The following is a 20,091-nucleotide window of genomic DNA, read 5'->3' on the forward strand; positions in this document are numbered from 1 at the left end:
CTGCAAGGTCCTAGTCACCAACAAAAGTAGATGACAACAAGTGATGTGTCCTAGTCACCAACAAAAGTAGATGACAACAAGTGATGTGTCCTAATCACCAACTTGCACCACACTTGCACTACATACACCAAAACACACTACACACAAGGTATCACGAGCGAGTGCCAGCTGAGCGGTTCCATATGCCCTCTGGTTCCTCGTTTGTGTCACCGGTGTGCGGAGTCTGACTGTCCGTGTCACAAAATCGACCGAAGGAATACACACACACACCCCATGGAGCATTCCCACCTCGTGATGACGGCTCGCCTGGGAAAACGACAACGCAACCGTGAGCAATACAACTGGCCTGGCCCAGTGATGTGGGGTTTAGCTCGCCACAAGATTACGTTTGGTTGTGCGGCGACAAGCTCTATCAAGTTCTGGCTCCCCTCTGGATAGGTACATGCACTCTAGTGGATTTGAATCCAGCAATCAGGCTTAACAACACTACTCTTTAATGTATTATCCATGCACAGAAAGACCTACAATGATGTTTCAAGTACTGGATTCATTTCAGTTTTGGCCCAAAACAAATATTTATAAAATTTCATATAACAATTATGTAGCATATTTGATCCTCAAATTAGAGAAGTATAATTTAAAGAAATTGATATTCTCAACATTAGATAAACACAGAAGAATCCTTTCCAAGTACCATAAGTAGATGCTCAGGTAAGTATGGCTAATAGGAATACTTGATAGACTTAATTTGGTACAGATCAGTGGTAGCATTTACAAATGTAATAATTCAAGGTTTAAAAATGTTTAATCCTTCCTTTCCAGGTTTTTACAAACGTCTTTGAATATTTGCCTAACTTTTCCTTTTCAGATTTTGAACAATGTACTTGACTAAAATGAATGTATTGATTTCACTAAGTGCCTTACTCTTGACTAAAGCGTATTTAAGTAAACGTAAAAGTAATCCTAAAATTGAGGACACTGCACTTTTGCAGATTACAGATTGATCAAATCACCATTGTGAATTCTATACTCTAACTGTGAATTTGTAGCTGGATCTCTTACGATCCTGAGTTTTAAAATGCTTTTGACTAGTGATTGCCTTGAAGTAAATCTTTAAAGCGGCAAGCTGGTTTTGATTTTATAGTTTGATGAATGAAATTAACTAATGGTAAATGATAAAATATATTAGTTTAAAAACAAATATTTAGCCATTGTGCACCTGTGTTTTATGTGTGTTCATTATTATGCTTTTGACAAAAGATGATCAAACACTGATGAGAGATGATTTTTCCTATTATGATTGGCTGTATCAATCATTGTGATTGAATGTTTCAATCTTAATGTGATTGTTATTGATGTAATTGATGTTGTGTAAGTCCACACTCAAATCTGAAGATTCCCATTGATTTAAGTATTGAACTAAATATTATTAGACTAAGGGTTTTAGATTATCAAAATTGATAAAAAGAAAGAAACTTTAGATTATCAAAATTGATAAAAAGGAAGAAACTGTTGTGGAATATTTTCCAAGGCCCATAACTTTGACCCAGTGTATCAGTTCAAACTGTCCTGACTGAGCACAGGCACCTGTAACCTTGGCTGCTGTGCTCTCAGTGTTTTGTCTCCCTGTTCCTGCCTGTTGGCGTCAGCTGATAGAGTTGTTATCATTCTATCTTGTTATGCAGCATGTTGATGATGCTCTCTGAACTAGCTAAATACATGGGTCTGGGGTAGAGTTCTTCAGAATTGACGTGGCAACTCTACCGTGAAGTCAGAACCTCTGACTCTTGGACTTGTGATGTGAATCCTCCGGCCGTTAACTCCAAATAAACCATCATGTGTTTGACATCAAAGCTACTGCTCTTCCCGTGTCTCCTTCCTGAGTCGGTGACTCTCACTGCATAGCTACACAGAAGTTTCCTCTACAATAAGTAATATTAACTTTATTTAATACAACATTTACGGTACAAGATTTAATCATACAGCCCATGTAGTATGATAATGAATTACAGCAAACATGTGCAATATATCCATTATTACAGCTCCGTGGGGTGGCAGTAAGACGATATGGGTCCGTTCTTATTGTGCATCCATGGGTAAAGATAAACGCAACTCACATTGGTTTCTCAAACACAGTGGCGAGCCGTGACTTTTCTACCTAGGCCCTCTGACCCCACCCCCCTCTTCCCTCGAAAAAAAAAAGAAAACGTTTTTACGTCACAGCCTAGCGGAATATCAAAACAGCGGCCCGGGGTGCAAAACGCATCAATGACAGCGACCCTCTACCACACAAAACAACACCATTTATATAAACACCTATCATGACAGGGCACCCACAGCCAAGTAACAATTACAAATGAATTAAGTCGGCACGGCGGCCCACATTGAAAATCACTTTGACTTACCTTTGATGATCAAATCACCTAAACACAAAGTCCATCCTCCTGTCTTTTTGGATGAAGAACTTGATGGCGTCGTCATGCAGCTGATCCTTTGCTTTTAAAGCAATCAGCAATTCCTTCTCGATCGAAATTAAGGCCAAGTCTGACAGTCGGACTTGCCCAGTCGTGGACCTCGAGTAGCTTTTTATGCGCTTCAGCGCAGAGAAGGACCTCTCCACAGAGGCAGTGGACACAGGTATTGTCAGGATGATGCATGAGAGGGTGTACACCTGTTTCATGCTTTCGCTCAGTCCTTTTTTGAGGAGAAACTGATGAATGTCGGCTGGGCTTTTCCCCAAAATGTCAGACATGCCGTACATCACGGCGAGTTCCGTGTGCAGTCGAGGCTGGTCGAAATATCCGCCATAGCTCTCCATCAAACTGTTCAAGGCAGCAGTTGGGAAATAGTTACAGTAATGCCCGAACTGTTGCGGGTCCAGAAGGGCCAGGAATTCCAGCTTTTTGTGGTCACTGAAGCGGTTGGAAATCTTGGTTAGCAGGCTGTCAATTACGCTGCAGTGGAGCTCCCTGTACCGTGCACGAACGTCTCCTTGAGCTCCACGGCCGCGCGGAGGACCAACCAAAGCCTGGGTTTCATCGTAGACGCTGTCAAAGTTCCCCTTCTCCGGTTCAATTTGTCGCTGTAGCTGATCCACTCTGGCCAGGCAGAACTGCATATCAAATCCTTTGTTCTGAAGTATTTCAAAAACAACATCCGAGTAGGAGAAGATAGCGTGGAAGGTTTTCAACCAAAAGCTGAAATCGAAGCTGGTAAGGAGGGTGATGTATCCATCAGAGCAATGAACAGTTTCGTCATCAAACTCTGTGTGATGGTCTACAATGTGCTCGAACACCTACGAGAGTAATGCTTAGTTTAGAAAAAACAACTTATAGACCTCCAGTAAACACTAAGATTAGCTTTTCATTTAATGTAATACTAGCATAGTTATTTACCTTCATGTTTTTACGAGTGGGTAGTTTCCAACACTAAATCATTTCTTTATTATTGTTAATATTTCCATTACGTTCATTGTTATTATTATCTTACCTCTCTCAATTCCCTGGTCTTCTCTGCCACTGTGCACACCAAGCGAGAATGAAAGCACCAGCGAGTAGGAGCTGCCCGTGGAAGCCTATGCTGGCAAATATCATCCAGTAGCTTGCGCTTTGCTGAGCGGCTGAAAAAGGTGGCCAAGCCAGAGAGGTGGGAGAAGAAGACCTTACACTCTCTTATCTTGAAAGCTCCCTTTGACAAGACGAGATTTAAGATGTGAGCATAGCAGTGAATGAAAAGGGCCTGTGGAATTGTTTCCTTAACTTTCGCTTGCACCCCATTCAATCCAGAGGCCATAACAGCTGCTCCATCGTAGCACTGCGCGACCACTTTGTCAATACAGCCACTCTCCCTCAGGAACTCCAGCAGCCGTGTAGTTATGGCCTCTGCTCGTTTGTCCTCTGTCACATCTTCGTACTTGAAGAAACGCTCTTTTATCCCATCGTCAGTGACATATCGAAGCACATATGACATCTGCGCCACGTTGCTAATGTCTGTCGTTTCATCCAACATGACCGCAACAAAAGGTGCCTTCCTCAGCTCCTCTTTCATGCTATCCGTCATTACACTAGCGACAGCGCTGATCAGGTCATTCTGAATCCTTGAAGATGTGCCGGTAAATACTGTTGATGTGGCGAGGTGTGTGTGCAGGTCGCTGTCATATTCTGCCACTAAATCCAGCAACTCTATGTAATTCCCCTTGTTTGATGAAGTTACACTCTCATCGTGACCTCGGAACGGCAACTCCTGCTTGCCCAAGTACACCACACAATTTATCAGGCGTTTCAAAATTCCTCGGTTCCTCTTCACCTTTTCATTATGAAGGATGACACCCCGGCGTTGTTGCTCATCCAGCTGGAGCTCTATCCTGGTGTCCCCAAATGTTTTAACCCGAATAGTAGCTCTGAGGTGACCTGAAGCATTCTGATGGCGATGTGCTGATTTGGATAAACTTCCTAAATCAGAATATCCATCTCTGGCCCATGACCCACTGTCCGCTCCAAAAAGCAAGCAATCCCAGCAGTACAGCTTTTGTTCCCTGGTTGATCCGGTCATCAGTTGTATCTGGCGTAATTGCCGATATTAAAATGCCTCTCGAACCGTTTGGTTTTTTGAACCAAATTAAGCTGTGGTGTTGGTCGCCCTTTGGTAATTAACTCCAATTTATCCGTGTAACTCATTCTTGAAAAAGACTCGGTTAGTAGTTTCGCAACGATGTCATCACTATCACTAACGTGAGCCATCGTGAATGAACGTATACTAATTCCGCCTAGCTTGACCCGTTGATATATCACATGCATAAACTTGGCAGCGCAGCGGGCGGAACTTGTCATAAAGTCCGCGATAATAAAGCCCTCCCATTTAGAGGGAAGATATGATTGGTCAATTGTTCTGTCACTTGACATTACTCTCTCGTTGTTTTACTATAGCGGGCCCTCTGTGAATCGCATAGAGGGCCAGACGAGCTTTTTTCATGTAACCCTTCACATTCAAACAGAAACTGAACAGGCAGATTCGAAGGATTTATTTCTTTGGAAATTTTATTTTAAATACAATTAAATCAAGTTTTTTCGGTAAAAATATAACAAAAATAATATTTAAAAAATATATATTTAAAAAAAATAATATATTTTTTAAATGTTTTTAAATATTATTTTTTAGAATATCTTAGGCCCTCACAGAGGGCCTAGAGGGCCCTGACGGCTCGCCACTGCTCAAACAGCATTTCTTTAAACTACGTGTATTCACTGAATTTCACTCTCTGCCTTTAACGGCTCGTTGTAGCTCCAATAGCTCCAGCCCCCACCCTCCCTGTGAGCACAGTGTGCTCTGATTGGTCGGGACACGTAACATGAACGTGCCGGGCGGCGCGGTCCCGTGGGTTAGATGCGCGTTCAGAATGCAGAGGGAAATAACTCTCAGAATAATGTTATTAGCACATTTTTACAACTTGAGGAACGAATGTTTTTAATAAGGGCTACACAAGTGTTCATACTGGGTAGTTTATTTAGTTTAAAAAATATCCAACGATTTACAGACCACTCTTTCCCCATGTAAGTCAATGGGAAAAAGTGTTTCCGGGCCTGGCAACCAAACGGCTATTCCCTATCCCCACGCACATTCAGCAAATGTGTGGCCACAGCGCTTCAACCGCTGCGCGCACACGGCATGAGAGTTTTATTTTACATAGACGACCTCATAGTCATGGCTGGGTCACGGGAACAGGCAATGTTTTGCACAGCACAATTGATCATACACCTGACCAAATTGGGCTTTGCGATCAATTGGAAAAAGAGCACCCCCATACCTCACCAACGGGCATTGTATGTGGGTGTGGTGCTCGATGCAGGCACGTTGCGCGCCACCCTGTCAGAGAGCAGACGTGCGTCCCTTCTTCAGGGGGTGCGCAGGCTGCGACAGGGGGCGACAGTGACAGCTTTTACTGTCATGCAGACACTGGGTTTCATGACGGCTGCTCACATGGTGGTCCCGTTAGGGTTACTACATATGCGCCGCCTGCAGAGGTGGTTCTCCAGCCTGCGCTTGAATCCCAAGAGGCACAAGCGGCGGCTGGTGACCATCCCCCCCTCAGTGGAGGGCAACCTCCGGTTTTGGGGGTCCCCGGATCACCTCCGGAGGGGGTCTCCACTGGGACGGGTGACCTCCTACATCACAGTGTTCACGGATGCATCCAGAACAGGATGGGGAGGGACCTGCCTGAAGAGGGCTATAGGTGGGCGCTGGGCTCTAACAGAGTCTTGACACAGCAACCTCCTAGAGCTACGGGCGGTAGTGTTAGTCCTCCAGCATTTCAGGCCCCTAATTCAGGGGAGACATGTATTGGTCAGGAGCGACAACAGCACCACAGTGGCTTATATCAACAAGCAGGGCGGAGTTCGATCTGCCGCCTTGTTGACCACAGCGGAGGAACTGTGGTTATGGGCTTCAGAGGTGGTGTTATCTCTGAGGGCCCTCCATATCCCGGGACTGGAGAACAGAGGGGCCGACCTCATGTCGAGGGGCGGCCCCCTGCCAGGCGAGTGGGTGCTTCACCCGAAGGTGGTGAAGCAGATCTGGGCCCAGTTCGGGAGAGCGGAAGTGGATCTGTTCGCCAGCCGGCGAAACAGCCACTGTGCCCTGTGGTTCTCCGTGGCTCGGAGCGACGACCCACCCTTGGGGGTGGACGCGTTTGCACACGAGCCATGGCCAAGGAAGCTGCTATACGCCTTTCCACCGCTGCGTCTCATTCTCCCTCTCCTGGGGAGTGAGGCGAGAACGTCTGTCAGTCATCCTAGTGGCTCCGGACCGTGTCGGGGCGCCGTGGTACTCAGAGATGACACAGATGAAGGTGGGCCAGCCCTGGGCGGTTCCCCAGTTCTGGGGGGCGATGTCTCAAGAGGCAGGTGCAATCGGGGCGTTACCCACTCTCGGCCGTCCTCTCCAGGTTTGGCTCCTGAGAGGGACAGGCTGAGACAGGGTGGATTGTCTGACAGCGTTATTCAGTCTATCCGGGCAGCTAGAGCTGGATCCACCACAGCCTGTTACAGGCCGAAGTGGCTAGGATTCCAGCGATGGTGTGAAGAGTGGAGAATAGAGCCCCTATCTTGTGAGTTAGGCTCTATTTTATCCTTCTTACAGTTACTGGTGGACAGAGGGCTTGCGCATTCAACAGTGAAGGTGTATGCAGCAGCCATCTCGTCCTGCCATGAGGGATTTGGCGGCAGGTCAGCCTTTAGTCAACCACTGATGTCGCGGTTTATACAGGGGGTCAGGAGGCTGCGCCCAGTAGTGCACACCTCCACCCCACAGTGGGACCTGCCCCTAGTGCTCGAGGCTCTGGCCTCTGGGCCGTTTGAGCCTCTGGAGCTCTCCTCTCTGAAAGCATTGTCGTGGAAAACAGCTTTGCTTCTTGCCTTAACGTCAGCCAAAAGGGTGTCCGAGTTAACTGCTCTGTCGGTGCACCCGAGTTGTTTACTGATTCGGGGTGACCGGAGCGGCGCGACACTCAGACCGAACCCCTCCTTTGTGCCCAAGAGACTAAGGAGTGCGTTCAGGTCGAGGGCTATTCAGTTAGGGGGTTTTAGTCTCCCCCCCATGGTGGGGCCAGGGAAGCTAAACTGCACCTCCTCTGCCCGGTGCGTGCGCTAGCATGTTATGTGGAGCGCACGGCTGCCCTTAGACGCACCGAACAGCTGTTCGTGTGTGTGGGGGGCGGTGTGATCGGGAAAGCTCTGTCCAAGAAACGCCTGGCAGGCTGGCTCTGCGAGTGAATTGCACATGCCTACGGACAGGCAAGGAGAGCCTGCCCCACGGGGGTTCGTGCGCACTCCACACGGGCTGTGGCTGCATCGACAGCCTTATTCAACGGTGTGAGTCAGGAGGGTATGCACAGCGGCGTCTTGGTCGACGCCAGGCCCCTTCATAAGGTTTTATCTCTTGGACATGTCGGGCTCTTTCTCCTCGTCTGTGCTTGCGGGGGCAACACAGGACTGGTAGGGGGGGGGTCAGTTGGGATCTGACCCCCTCCCCGGACGTAATGCGCCTTCGCTGTTCTCGGGCCCTCTGAGGGTCCCGGGATGGGCGAGGGGCGCGCTGGGCCCTTACAGGGCTGGAGGGCTGCTCTCCTCCTGCCGAGAGGAGGGGGGTAGCCCTCCATACTTTAGTCCACATACTCTGCACGGGGTCAGTGTTTGAGTGTGGGGCATGGGCTCTGGCGCTCTCTCTGTTATCCTTAGGGATTCAGGGAGGCAGGCGTGTAGTAAACCCTTTCGGGGCCGAGGGGGCTCTCCCCATCCGTCTGTGGGCGGGGGGGGGGGTCCCCCGGCACTGTTTTTTGAGCACACTTTCTGCGAGGTAAGCGCAGCAGGGTGTGCTCTGTCAGCCGCAGCCCAGATTTCTCCTCGGTTATAACCGGGTTAAAGGAGAATGTGGGGCAGCAGCTGCTGACCAGAAAAGCCGGTCAGGGGCAGTAGGGTGGAATGTTGTTGTTGGACGACAGTGCGCGTATACATCGCGGCTCCACCCACTGTACCCATAGAGTCCAGTAGAGGGCGGAGCCTGTGAGAGATATAACGTTGGGTTACGTATTGTAACCCTTGTTATATTAGCACAGGCGGAGCACTCTACTCAGGGCACTGTCTGTCCTATTCCGCTCGCTGAAGAGAGGTGTAGGATGATAGTCAGGAGGCGAGGCCTCCTTTTATACGGTGTGATGCGCGCGCATTCAGGTAGGCCCGCCCAAGGCCGGCTACGTCTATAGAAGACTCAGTGGGAGAATGGGTAAGGTAGTACCCATAGAGTCCAGTAGAGGGCTCCGCCTGTGCTAATATAACAAGGGTTACAATATGTAACCCAACGATTCTGGTGCATTGTCACGTTTCTGAATCGGACACTCTGAGTGGATGCAGTCACAGCCAATCGGAGTCTGATTCAGAGGGTTGCCTGTCAGTTCCGTTGTTATGTTTACTGAAACGAGAGCCGGTATAATTCCACGAGCGAAAACAAAATAAAAAATTTGAATACATTATTTTAGTGTCTTAACAGTAGACTGAGGTATGAAGGGTTAACGTTACATCTAGGATCATTTGTAGTCATGTTCTGTCTACATACTAACCTATAAGGGTATACTTAGTGTGGTTACTCCATGTTTACTAGCTATAACATTAACGTTACATCACTCTTTTTCACTTCTTACTCAGTCAGAGTATATCACCATTAGATTCACAAACCTGAAACATCATCCATTTCTTGACTGCTGGTGATGACATTGTTGTCAGCTGCTGATACTGCTGCTGCTGCAGCTTGTGGCGCCTGCTTCGATGAAAATAACTTTCTAATATCCATAACTTTATAGGCTATTAGCTTAAAACTCGTCAGGCACTAGGAAGGATCACTTCTTCTTCAGGGCAGGGAAGGCTACGCAGTTCTCAGGCTAATATCCCGCAACAGCTGCCTCTCTGGTGGACTAATATCGGTACTGCACATTACTCCCAGACGTGTTGAGCCATTTTTTTTTTTTTTTTAAGTGAAACATCCGGGGCTTTTCAGAAAACATCCGGGGCTTGAGCCCAAGTAGCCACCCCCTAGCGCCGCCACTGGTCTAAGGACAGAGGGTGTCGTTTTCTCATACTGATATTATGCACAAACTGTGCTGTTGTATTTGTTGTAAAGTATTTTTATTGTATGTACAGCACTTTGGCTCGACGAAAAAATTTGCTATATAAATAAAACTTGATTTGATTTGATACACAATACTCCTGTGATTGGTGGGAAACCAAACTGATATCAGCGTCAAAGTTCTGTTAAGTGAGCTGTTGAGCATCGTAGTTCAGAATCAGAACATCTTTATTAGTCCCACAGAGGGGACATTTGCGTTATTACAGCAGAAAAGAGACACAGATAGCTTCATGTTACGTTACATGCAAAACAAAGTGTTAAAGTAAAAAAAAAGTGAAATGATAAAACATATAATAAAATAAAAAGTTATACAATTTACAAAATACACATCCTGTAACAGTTCTGAGGATTTAGCAGCCAGGTATATATTGCACAGTTTTCAAGGGCATAGGCCTATACAGGGTTGGGTGAAGTGTTTTGCCCAAAATACCTCATCTGCACTTTTCCCCCTAAAAATGAATTTGAATCAATACTTTTAGATGTAAATGGTTTATTGTATCATTAAGATGGGTCTCTGAAACAATCAGACTGTTACCACACTGTTGTCAGACTTCTAGCTGATTTTCTCAGACTTTTAGCACTCTTTTCCCCACTGAAACGACTTTAAACCATCAGTGTCACTATTGTGGGGATGTAGGAATGTACCTGTGCCTGGTGTGGAGCCTCCCCGTAATTTAAATAAATTGATTTGCCTTTATTTATCGTATTTTCTACTGTTAATGCACTGTGCTCATGTCGGGTGATGCGCTCCCTGGAGCCCTCCTGTGGGGAGACTTGGAACTGCATTTAAATCACTTTGTGCTTTTTAAGCCATTTAAAATAGTTGTTCTCACTTTTAAAATACTTTCTGCCCTAGAAATGATTTTTAATCAGTATTACCATTATTTAGGAGCTGCATGAACATACATTTGAGCATCTATGCACACTTTCCTCCTATTTAAAACACTTTTCCTCCTTCCACCTGGCTAGAGGTGAAATCTCTATTTCAGCCCTGATTTTGGCACATCTTGTAAATTAGTTAAATGTAGCCTTGTGTTTTTATTTAAGTCGCTGTTCATTGTTTTCTATATAAAGCAGATTTAATGATATCCTATGGATGCTGATGTGTGGATGTTGTGTCGTCTTTTGATGACTTTGTTGAGCTTGTTTTTTAGCTGCATGTCTTTTTCTATCTCACTGAACAAAGTGATGTATGTGAACTGCTTCAGCTGATAAGGCTGGTTATGAAACAGAGGGAGGAGCTGCAGACAGGTAAGGGAAGGTGAAAGTAGGAAGGCAGACTGCCAGATGCCATTTTACAGCTCGACAGGAGGAGGACAACAGGGTGAGTGTTAACACCAGGATCTGCTTTCTAACACATTCATTATTTACTCTGTCAAACTGGATGTCAGAAAATAACTTGATTAAAAATTTGCATCCTAGAGTCCATTGAGACTTCTACAAATGTTGTCAACTTTTATTATTTCATGTTTTCTGATTCGTCAGAGTTACATAACATGTGAGAGCCCAGCGCAGACACAATGGAGAGCGGCCTGAAGTCTGACTGATTTCATGTAACCAAGTTTATTATTAAGATGGTTGAGATTGAAACGTGTGTGTGTGTGTGTGTGTGTGTGTGTGTGTGTGTGTGTGTGTGTGTGTGTGTGTGTGTGTGTGTGTGTGTGTGTGTGTGTGTGTGTGTGTGTGTGTGTGTGTGTGTGTGTGTGTGTGTGTGTGTGTGTGTGTGTGTGTTGTATCTCTCTCTCAGACTGGAGAAGATGAGTGATTTAAAAGATGAGGAAGAGGACAAATCTTCAGTCTCCAGCTGTCTGTCTCTGAAGAGTGACCGGTCTATGGGCAGGCTTCCTCCAGACTTCAGTAATGAACCTGGACCCTCAGACACAAAGTAAGAGTTTCTACTGTAACCTGACCTGAAGAGGATCCAGTTTTTATGTAATCTAATATATTAAACTGTTCTTTAATGATATCATGTGAGCAGTTTGTAAAGGGAAAACGCAGCAGAGTAAGCTAACGTTATCTAAGGATATTTCAATATGCAATTATATTATCATTGTCTCTGTGTATAACATGGTTTTAAATAGCAACAATGTTGATAAATTCTGATTTAAAAACTATCTGTATTGTCCAAAACATTATTTAACTTAATTTTTAAGGTGTTTATTAATAATAGTGATAACCTGGTGAGCTGGTTGTGTTTAGCATTAGCAGGTAAAACAGAGTTTTGTGAAATCACATTGTAGAGTCAATGCAAAGACCCAGATCCGTGCCTGGCAACACGAAGGAAGTGAAGATGTTAAATTCATGTCACCTGCGTATTCGTGCAGCGTGACACATTTCAACTTGAGTGTAAAGTTAGTGACGCTCTGTTACAGAAACCTGCCAGTGTTGAGATTGTGCTCCTGTGGTCTCTGACGGTCTGAGGGGAATCAGAGAGGAGAGCATAGCTCTACAGCAGCTCATATTCAATCAGGGTTATTCATGTTCCTGTATAAACCTGAGACTGTCTGCGGTGCTAACAATATACTCACTGCTGTACTTATGACTTCATGAAGTTACTCTGAGTGTTGATGGAGCAGCTAATGTTAGCCTAGCTTTAATCAAACCCATCTCTTCAGAACAAAACATTATGCTCGTTGTGTTGGAGACAGAGCTGACAAAGCATAAACTCAGGCTTTTTACAAATCAGTATCATTCTGTTGTTCTTTAGGCATCCTTTCCAGATGTTTATTGCTATTAATTCACAGCAGATTCTATGCAAGTTAGGTTTATAGTGTACCAGGTTAATACAGCTGTGTGCGTAGATACAGGGAACATGTGCTCCTCTGGGTCATGAATCCAGACAGGATGCTCTCTGGTTTCATGATAATGTGAAGTGTAAGCTCAGATCACAAGGATATATATTATATAGACCTTTTTTAAAAGATAAAACTAGAATTTCCCCCCTTGTTGTACCTTTGGTGAGAATCAGCTCCTCTAAAGTAAAGTGCTATAAAGGATGTCTTCCTCTCCACAGAGGGAAGAGGAAGAGTGGTGTTCCTGTGGAGGAGCAGCCGTCCAGCTGTGCTCTGTGTCAGGACGTCCTGAAGGATCCAGTCTCTACCAGCTGTGCTCTGTGTCAGGACGTCCTGAAGGATCCAGTCTCTACCAGCTGTGCTCTGTGTCAGGACGTCCTGAAGGATCCAGTCTCTACCAGCTGTGCTCCGTGTCAGGACGTCCTGAAGGATCCAGTCTCTACCAGCTGTGCTCTGTGTCAGGACGTACTGAAGGATCCAGTCTCTACCAGCTGTGCTCTGTGTCAGGACGTCCTGAAGGATCCAGTCTCTACCAGCTGTGCTCTGTGTCAGGACGTCCTGAAGGATCCAGTCTCTACCAGCTGTGCTCTGTATCAGGACGTCCTGAAGGATCCAGTCTCTACCAGCTGTGCTCTGTGTCAGGACGTCCTGAAGGATCCAGTCTCTACCAGCTGTGCTCTGTGTCAGGACATCCTGAAGGATCCAGTCTCTACCAGCTGTGCTCTGTGTCAGGACGTCCTGAAGGGTCCAGTCTCTACCAGCTGTGCTCTGTGTCAGGACGCCTGAAGGATCCAGTCTCTACCAGCTGTGCTCTGTGTCAGGACGTCCTGAAGGATCCAGTCTCTACCAGTTGTGCTCTGTGTCAGGACATCCTGAAGGAACCAGTCTCTACCAGCTGTGCTCTGTGTCAGGACGTCCTGAAGGGTCCAGTCTCTACCAGCTGTGCTCTGTGTCAGGACGTCCTGAAGGGTCCAGTCTCTACCAGCTGTGCTCTGTGTCAGGACGCCTGAAGGATCCAGTCTCTACCAGCTGTGCTCTGTGTCAGGACGTCCTGAAGGGTCCAGTCTCTACCAGCTGTGCTCTGTGTCAGGACGCCTGAAGGATCCAGTCTCTACCAGCTGTGCTCTGTGTCAGGACGTCCTGAAGGAACCAGTCTCTACCAGCTGTGCTCTGTGTCAGGACATCCTGAAGGGTCCAGTCTCTACCAGCTGTGCTCTGTGTCAGGACGTCCTGAAGGATCCAGTCTCTACCAGCTGTGCTCTGTGTCAGGACGTCCTGAAGGATCCAGTCCCTACCAGTTGTGCTCTGTGTCAGGACGTCCTGAAGGATCCAGTCTCTACCAGCTGTGCTCTGTGTCAGGACGTCCTGAAGGATCCAGTCTCTACCAGCTGTGCTCTGTGTCAGGACGTCCTGAAGGGTCCAGTCTCTACCAGCTGTGCTCTGTGTCAGGACGTCCTGAAGGATCCAGTCTCTACCAGCTGTGGACACTGGTTCTGCAGACAGTGCATCACCTCATACTGGGAGCAGCGCCCTCCATCAGGAGACCCCTCCTGTCCCCAGTGTGGAGAAAGACCCATAACCAGAGCTGGCCTGCAGACAGCCAGTCAGACCAGCTCTGTACGAGGTAAGAGGCCGAACTCATGCAGCGTCTTATTCCTCTTCCTGGTTCATTTGTTTTTTTATTAGGTATTCTGTTGAAGAACAAAGACATTACAATGTTTATAAAACATTTAAACTCAGTCTGTTTTTATTAGTTTTATTGTTATATTCTCAAGAGCATTTCCTGATTCTCTCCTGTTCCCTTCTCTTCCAGCAGAGAGTGGTCTGCAGCAGGTTTTAGATGAACATAGGCTCAGTCTGAGGAGGAGATGTGAACGTGTGACTGAAGGAACTGATCAAAGTGAAACCCTCCTCAACAGGATCTTCACTGAGCTCTACATCACACAAGGCCAGAGTGAAGAGGTTAATACCCAACATGAGGTGAGGCAGCTGGAGACAGCTTCCAAGAAAGAGACCCTCCATGACACTCCAATCAAGTGCCAGGACATCTTTAAAGCCTTACCTGACCAACAGACTCTCATCAGAGCGGTCCTGACCCACGGAGTCGCTGGAGTTGGAAAAACCTTCTCAGTGCAGAAGTTCACTCTGGACTGGGCCGAGGGTTTGGGGAACCAAGATGTCAGTCTGGTGATCCCGCTCTCCTTCAGGGAGCTGAACCTGATCAAAGGTGAGCAGTACAGTCTTCTCAGATGCTCCATGTTTTCCATCCAACCTTACAGAAGGTCACAGCCGAGCAGCTGGCTGTCTGTAAAGTGCTGCTGATCTTTGACGGCCTGGATGAATATTGGTTTGTTATTTGTGTTTGTGGGCACAATACATTTTCAGATGCTCAGAGAAGCCAAAACATCCATCAATCACATCTAAATATTAATTAACATTTAAATATGTACATCACTAATATTGTTAAGTGATTTATTTAATTTCTGTTTCTTTGGTAACAGTCAGTGATATGGAGCTATTTCAGGGTCATAAGTTTTGATCATTCAAAAAAACAATTTATTTGAAAGTTCAAGTTTTTATCCTGAACTTTGAAAAATACAATGATGTATTCAAAATAAAAATAAGTATTTGAAATCATTTTTCAGGTTGAATATTATTTTGATTCAGTTCAGCAATTTTTTGGAATAAAATATTTATTTTCAGATTTCACTTGTATACATATTTTGATATTTGAATCCTTTTTTTATCCGTAATTTCACATTCTAGCACAGTTTATTGCTCTTATACCTTGATTTTTGCCAACTACGATGCTCAACAGCTCGCTTAACGGAACTTTGACGCTGGTATCAGTTTTGTTCACCACCAATCACGGGAGTATTGTGTATAGAAAGTATTGAGTTATATTTCTTGCGCTACCTAAGATCCATGAAGGCAACATGACAGAGGGAGGCCTGCCACTCAGGATGCCAAACTACTCTTTGGTAAGCCCCGCCCCCCCAAGCAACATCAGGGCCAGAAGTTTGAAAGCGAAAAAAAAAGATCTGAAAGTGAAAAACGATCTGAAGGTGAAAAGCAATGTGAAACCTGAAAAAAAAGATTTGAAACTGAAAAAATAATTGTTTTGAATCTGAAAATGAAAAATCTGCAACTGAAAAAAATAAGGATTCAAATATCAAAATATATATACAAGTGAAATATGAAAATAAATATTTTATTCAAAAGAATTGCTGAACTGAATCAAAAATAATATTCATATTTTTTGAATGATCAAAACTTATGACCCTGAAATAGCTCCAGACAGTGACAGCAGGAGCACAGACATGTGATCAGATCACACTGACAACTCACTCAACTCTATTATCATATATTATTATATATAAAATGGACTAACAGCAAATCTCAATCAGAACATATGTCAAATATTTTGTTCATCAAATGCTTGAGGTCATTATGTTTCCTCTTTTTTTTAACACATGTTGTGATATATGTGTTATTAGCAGCCTGTCCTCCTACAAACAACGACCAAATAGGTCGATTGTTTAAGCAGTTTAGATTACGACCCATAGCCACGTTTTAAAGTATAGCACCTCTAGTGGTCGTGTAAGAAACAACATGCTCCCGTTTATTCGTTTATTCACATATAACCCTCTCTGGAAAATCCTAAATTGTAGAATAGTTGGCCATTAAAATGCTTTTTGATTAGATTTCTAGCGAGAAGTGTATATTGTACTTTTAGAATCCACGTCCAGTGGAGGTGTAGGATCTATAGTTTGATAGATATTTACGAAGATGATCTGAGGTCTCGTCAGGATAACGTGTATGCAGCTTCCATGTAAAGTTAGCGTGGGTGAAAACAGTTTTTCCGGTCTCGAAGTTTTCATAATAAAACCGGATATATTCCCCTCACTGTCAAATGATTACACAGTGATACCTGCATTACTCATCCACTAAAAAACATCAGTTTATCCTTGTTAATTACACAATATTGATTGGTATTAAATGGTGTACAATGCTTTTGTGTTTTTAACCTTCGATTCAGAGAAACAAATAGTTTTTTAGGAGTTTAGACACTACAGTTTCCGAAGACACTACACTACCCAGAATCCCCAGCTATCGTTTGGGACTACAACATCCGCCTTGCTTTACAAACCCCGTGATTAGTCATCAAGCCCTGTGATTGGATGTTGGAGTGGCAGTGCGACAAGGTTACGCTGAGCGTCAACAGCTCTTTGAAATGGAATGGAACCACGGCAGACTTTCCAAAACTGGCTCCAGCCCATACATCCATGGTCCAGCCCACCCCCCCCCCCCCCCCAGAACTACACATTCTGGCTATAGTGTGTTTCGCAACATTATATGGCACGTCTCTTTATAAGACGTTTTCGTATTTCCCACAATTAGAAGTTGCCAGTATTAAACTGTGTACACCCTGGAGGTTTAGGGGATACGAAACACAGTGGTCTTATCAAATTTAAAACTTATAATTAATACATGGGTGAATTAATATACCCACATGACACCTAAGGTCAGAAGAGCTTTATTTAACAGCTGGTCTTATGTCTGTGACCCCTCCTGTTGTTCATTGATAAGCCTGAAACATGCACTTGTCAAGGTTCAGAGGCACATTTTGCAAATATGGCAGTAGCCATCGATCATCTTAAGATAAGATAAGATATACTTTATTGATCCCAAGTTGGAAATGTTTTTGTTGCAGCAGCATACTATTTTGTTCTACTCCACTACAATTCAGAGGTTAACCTGGTATTTTTACTCCACTACATTTATTTTAGTTACTTTGCAGATTCTGATTAATGATGTGAAATATAAACAACCCTTAAATCAGACTTTAGTTAAGCCTGAGTCAAATTCAGGGAAGGTGATTGTCAAGTGCCAAAATAAACTATGCAATATATTGGACGTTAAGTACTTTGTCAGACTTCATATTTATCTGTGGATAACCCCAACGTTTTTTTCTTATTCAAAAGAAGACCTTAACTTAAAGTAATCTTTAATTTTTAGATAAAGCCTTATTAGTTGGTCTGTTTTGCACATCCTCCTGTTAATATCTTTGGACGTCCTGCACTAAACTGTTTTATTGTAGAGATCACTACAGTATCTTCTTGATATTTTCAATTTTGTATGTAGGCCTGATTCTTCCACATAATTAACTTACATCCATTAAGTTGTAAATGTTCTTTTATTCCTACTTTCATTTGTAGGTACTAAAGTAAGAACTGCAGAGATAAATGTTGACTGATTCTTAAAGGAACTGTAATAGATGTTAGTTGTTAAAAGTAAATCTATGTTTTTAATATTTAGTAAACCATAACGTCTGAATAAAGTTCATCGGAAGTAATATTAGTTTTACAGGATAAAGTTGACTTTCTGAAGAAGACATATGTTTTTGTTCCCATTCATTTCAATGTTGAGTAACATCTGATTATAAACTGATGTTTATCCTCATCATGTTTTCTTTATTCAGTCTGTATGGCTGCAGTTTGTCAGAGATCAGCTGTTCTGCTCTGGCCTCAGCTCTGAAGTCCAACCCCTCTCATCTGAGAGATCTGGACCTGAGCCGCAACGATCTGCAGGATTCAGGAGAGAAGCTGCTGAGAGATCTTCTGGAGAGTCCAGGCTGCAGACTGGAGACCCTCAGGTCAGTAAGGGGTCTCTGCTGGTTCAGCAGTATTGTATGTAACTCAGGGAGGTGTTTCTCTCACTGGGGAAACAGATCAGTGATGTTACCCACTGACTGCAGGCTCTTCCATTCTTCCATTAACTATAGAAGGCCAGCTGAACATGCAAAACCACACTTTAGTATCAACTCTCTATCAGACATATGGGGTTTTACAGAAGAGTGGGAACGGTAGTCTTTTCTTATGGGATGTTTTTAGTTATATCTCTCACAGGCTCAGCCCTCTACTGGACTCTATGGGTACTCCCCTCGATCCTATCATGCAAGCATTCATCCACTGAGACTTTCTAGACGTAGCCGCCCCCTGAGCGGGCCTACCTGAATGCGCGCGCATCTCACCGCATAAAAGGAGGCCTCGCCTCCTTACTGTCATCCCTTTCTCTTCAGCAAGGCAGTGAGATACAACTGAGTGAAGAGAGACGGATACAAATATAAGACAACGAAGAAAATTGACTCACCATTGGAGCGCCCCTGTCCTTCGTGTTCACCATTCCAGCGGACCGGAAGGGTCCGAGCATCGAGGAGAGGGACGTCGATGACGACACCTCGTTGTCTGGGATTTCCGGCGACCGCCAGGAAGGCCAACAGCACAGGTCTGCGGGACAGGACTTCCCGGCGGTGATGACTATGGCGGCGGAGTGTGCAGGCTTGCCGCTCCCCCCACCGTTGCCACCGAGGCCGGTGAGCCGCCTGCGTTTCACCCCCCTGCCAGGCATCTGGCGGTGTGTGGAGGCCACGTGGCGGCAGCCACTGAGAACGAAGGCTCCGGTGGCTACTTGGGCTGGAATCCTCAGAGTGGAGGGCCACTCGGACACGGAGTGTCCCGGTGTGCCCCCACTGGATGAAAGCCTAGCGGCCCATCTGCTTCCGCAGACAGCCGGGTGGGCAGAGGGGAGAAGGCCCCCGCTGTCGCGTGACCGCGAAATCCTTGAGTATCTGGCTCGGGGCGCAGATGGCGGCGGCGGCCAGATGGCGGCGGTGGCCAGTAATCTAGGTGTGTTGGGAGTGTCGCTGATTTCCCCTCAGCAGGACACTCCCGCCCCCCCCGCCCCCCGCCTGAGGACGGGAGTGATTATTCAGACCGCTGCGTGGGCCAGATGAATAATCTGATCCACGGTATGGCTACCGCAGCCGGTCGTGTGATGGTCCTGACCGGCGTCGCGTCACGTGTGGCTAGGTTTGACTGCACTGACCAGGAAAGACCGAGACGATCTCCTTACCGACGGTGCTCCACTTTCGTTCATACACTGTGAACAAGTGGCGGGTGCGAAGCTCTTTGTTCCTCGCTCGGTTTCCGTGGCGATGACCGGGGTGGCGTCTTGCGGTTGTGGAGCTGCGGCTGTGATTGGCGACCCTTCAATCAGCTGGACCCGAGCCACGCAGAGCTGTGCGTTGTCCGGAGAGACCCCGCATCTGACCTGCGGACCCAGGCTTCGTATCAACGACACACCGGTGCCCGTTCCTCCAGTCCAAGGGGACCTTTATGATACAATTCGACAAGGTAACTCTGTCACCACTTCTGAACGATCATCTCACGCACACAGTGGCAAATGACAATCAAACTTTCAGCGCACTATTTGCAGTGATGTGAAGACAAAAACAACATGACACCAAAATATTTCAAACTGTAAATCATGCAAAGGTGTTATTGGACTCAAATGTCAAACCTAAGGGCATTTTCGGTGGACACTTAAATATCAGAAGCTTGACGTCAAAAATTGAACAACTGGAGCAATTATAACAAACTCAAACCTTGATTATTTATGCCTTTCTGAAACCTGGCTAAACCCTTCAATTCCGTCGGATATTGTTAATATCCCAGGATATAACATGTATAGACTAATAATAATAATACATTTGATTTTAGGCACCTTTCATGACACCCAAGGACACCGTACAATTTGTAAAAAAAGAAAGAAAACGCTAATAGGC

The 20,091-nt window shown here is 45.4% G+C and overlaps 1 protein-coding gene across 1 annotated transcript; it reads left to right on the plus strand.

The window, feature by feature from the left end:
- Positions 1-10,952: 10,952 nt before the first annotated feature.
- Positions 10,953-19,260, plus strand: LOC117551874. Its single transcript, XM_034224956.1, has 7 exons — positions 10,953-10,996; positions 11,420-11,557; positions 12,686-12,746; positions 13,914-14,088; positions 14,278-14,746; positions 17,947-17,960; positions 18,656-19,260. Exons 2-7 carry the CDS (start codon positions 11,430-11,432, stop codon positions 19,258-19,260), a joined length of 1,452 nt encoding a protein of 483 aa, XP_034080847.1. The 5' UTR covers positions 10,953-10,996; positions 11,420-11,429.
- The last annotated feature ends 831 nt before the right edge of the window (positions 19,261-20,091 follow it).

Source organism: Gymnodraco acuticeps, unplaced genomic scaffold, assembly GCF_902827175.1.
Source record: "Gymnodraco acuticeps unplaced genomic scaffold, fGymAcu1.1, whole genome shotgun sequence".
Lineage (NCBI taxonomy): Eukaryota > Metazoa > Chordata > Actinopteri > Perciformes > Bathydraconidae > Gymnodraco > Gymnodraco acuticeps.

Coding starts and splice junctions, on each gene's coding strand:
- LOC117551874 (XM_034224956.1), top strand. CDS start 11,430: ATGAGTGATTTAAAAGATGAGGAAGAGGACAAATCTTCAGTCTCCAGC. Junction 11,558..12,685: donor CCTGGACCCTCAGACACAAA/GTAAGAGTTTCT, acceptor TCCTCTCCACAG/AGGGAAGAGGAAGAGTGGTG. Junction 12,747..13,913: donor CCAGCTGTGCTCTGTGTCAG/GACGTCCTGAAG, acceptor GCTCTGTGTCAG/GACGTCCTGAAGGATCCAGT.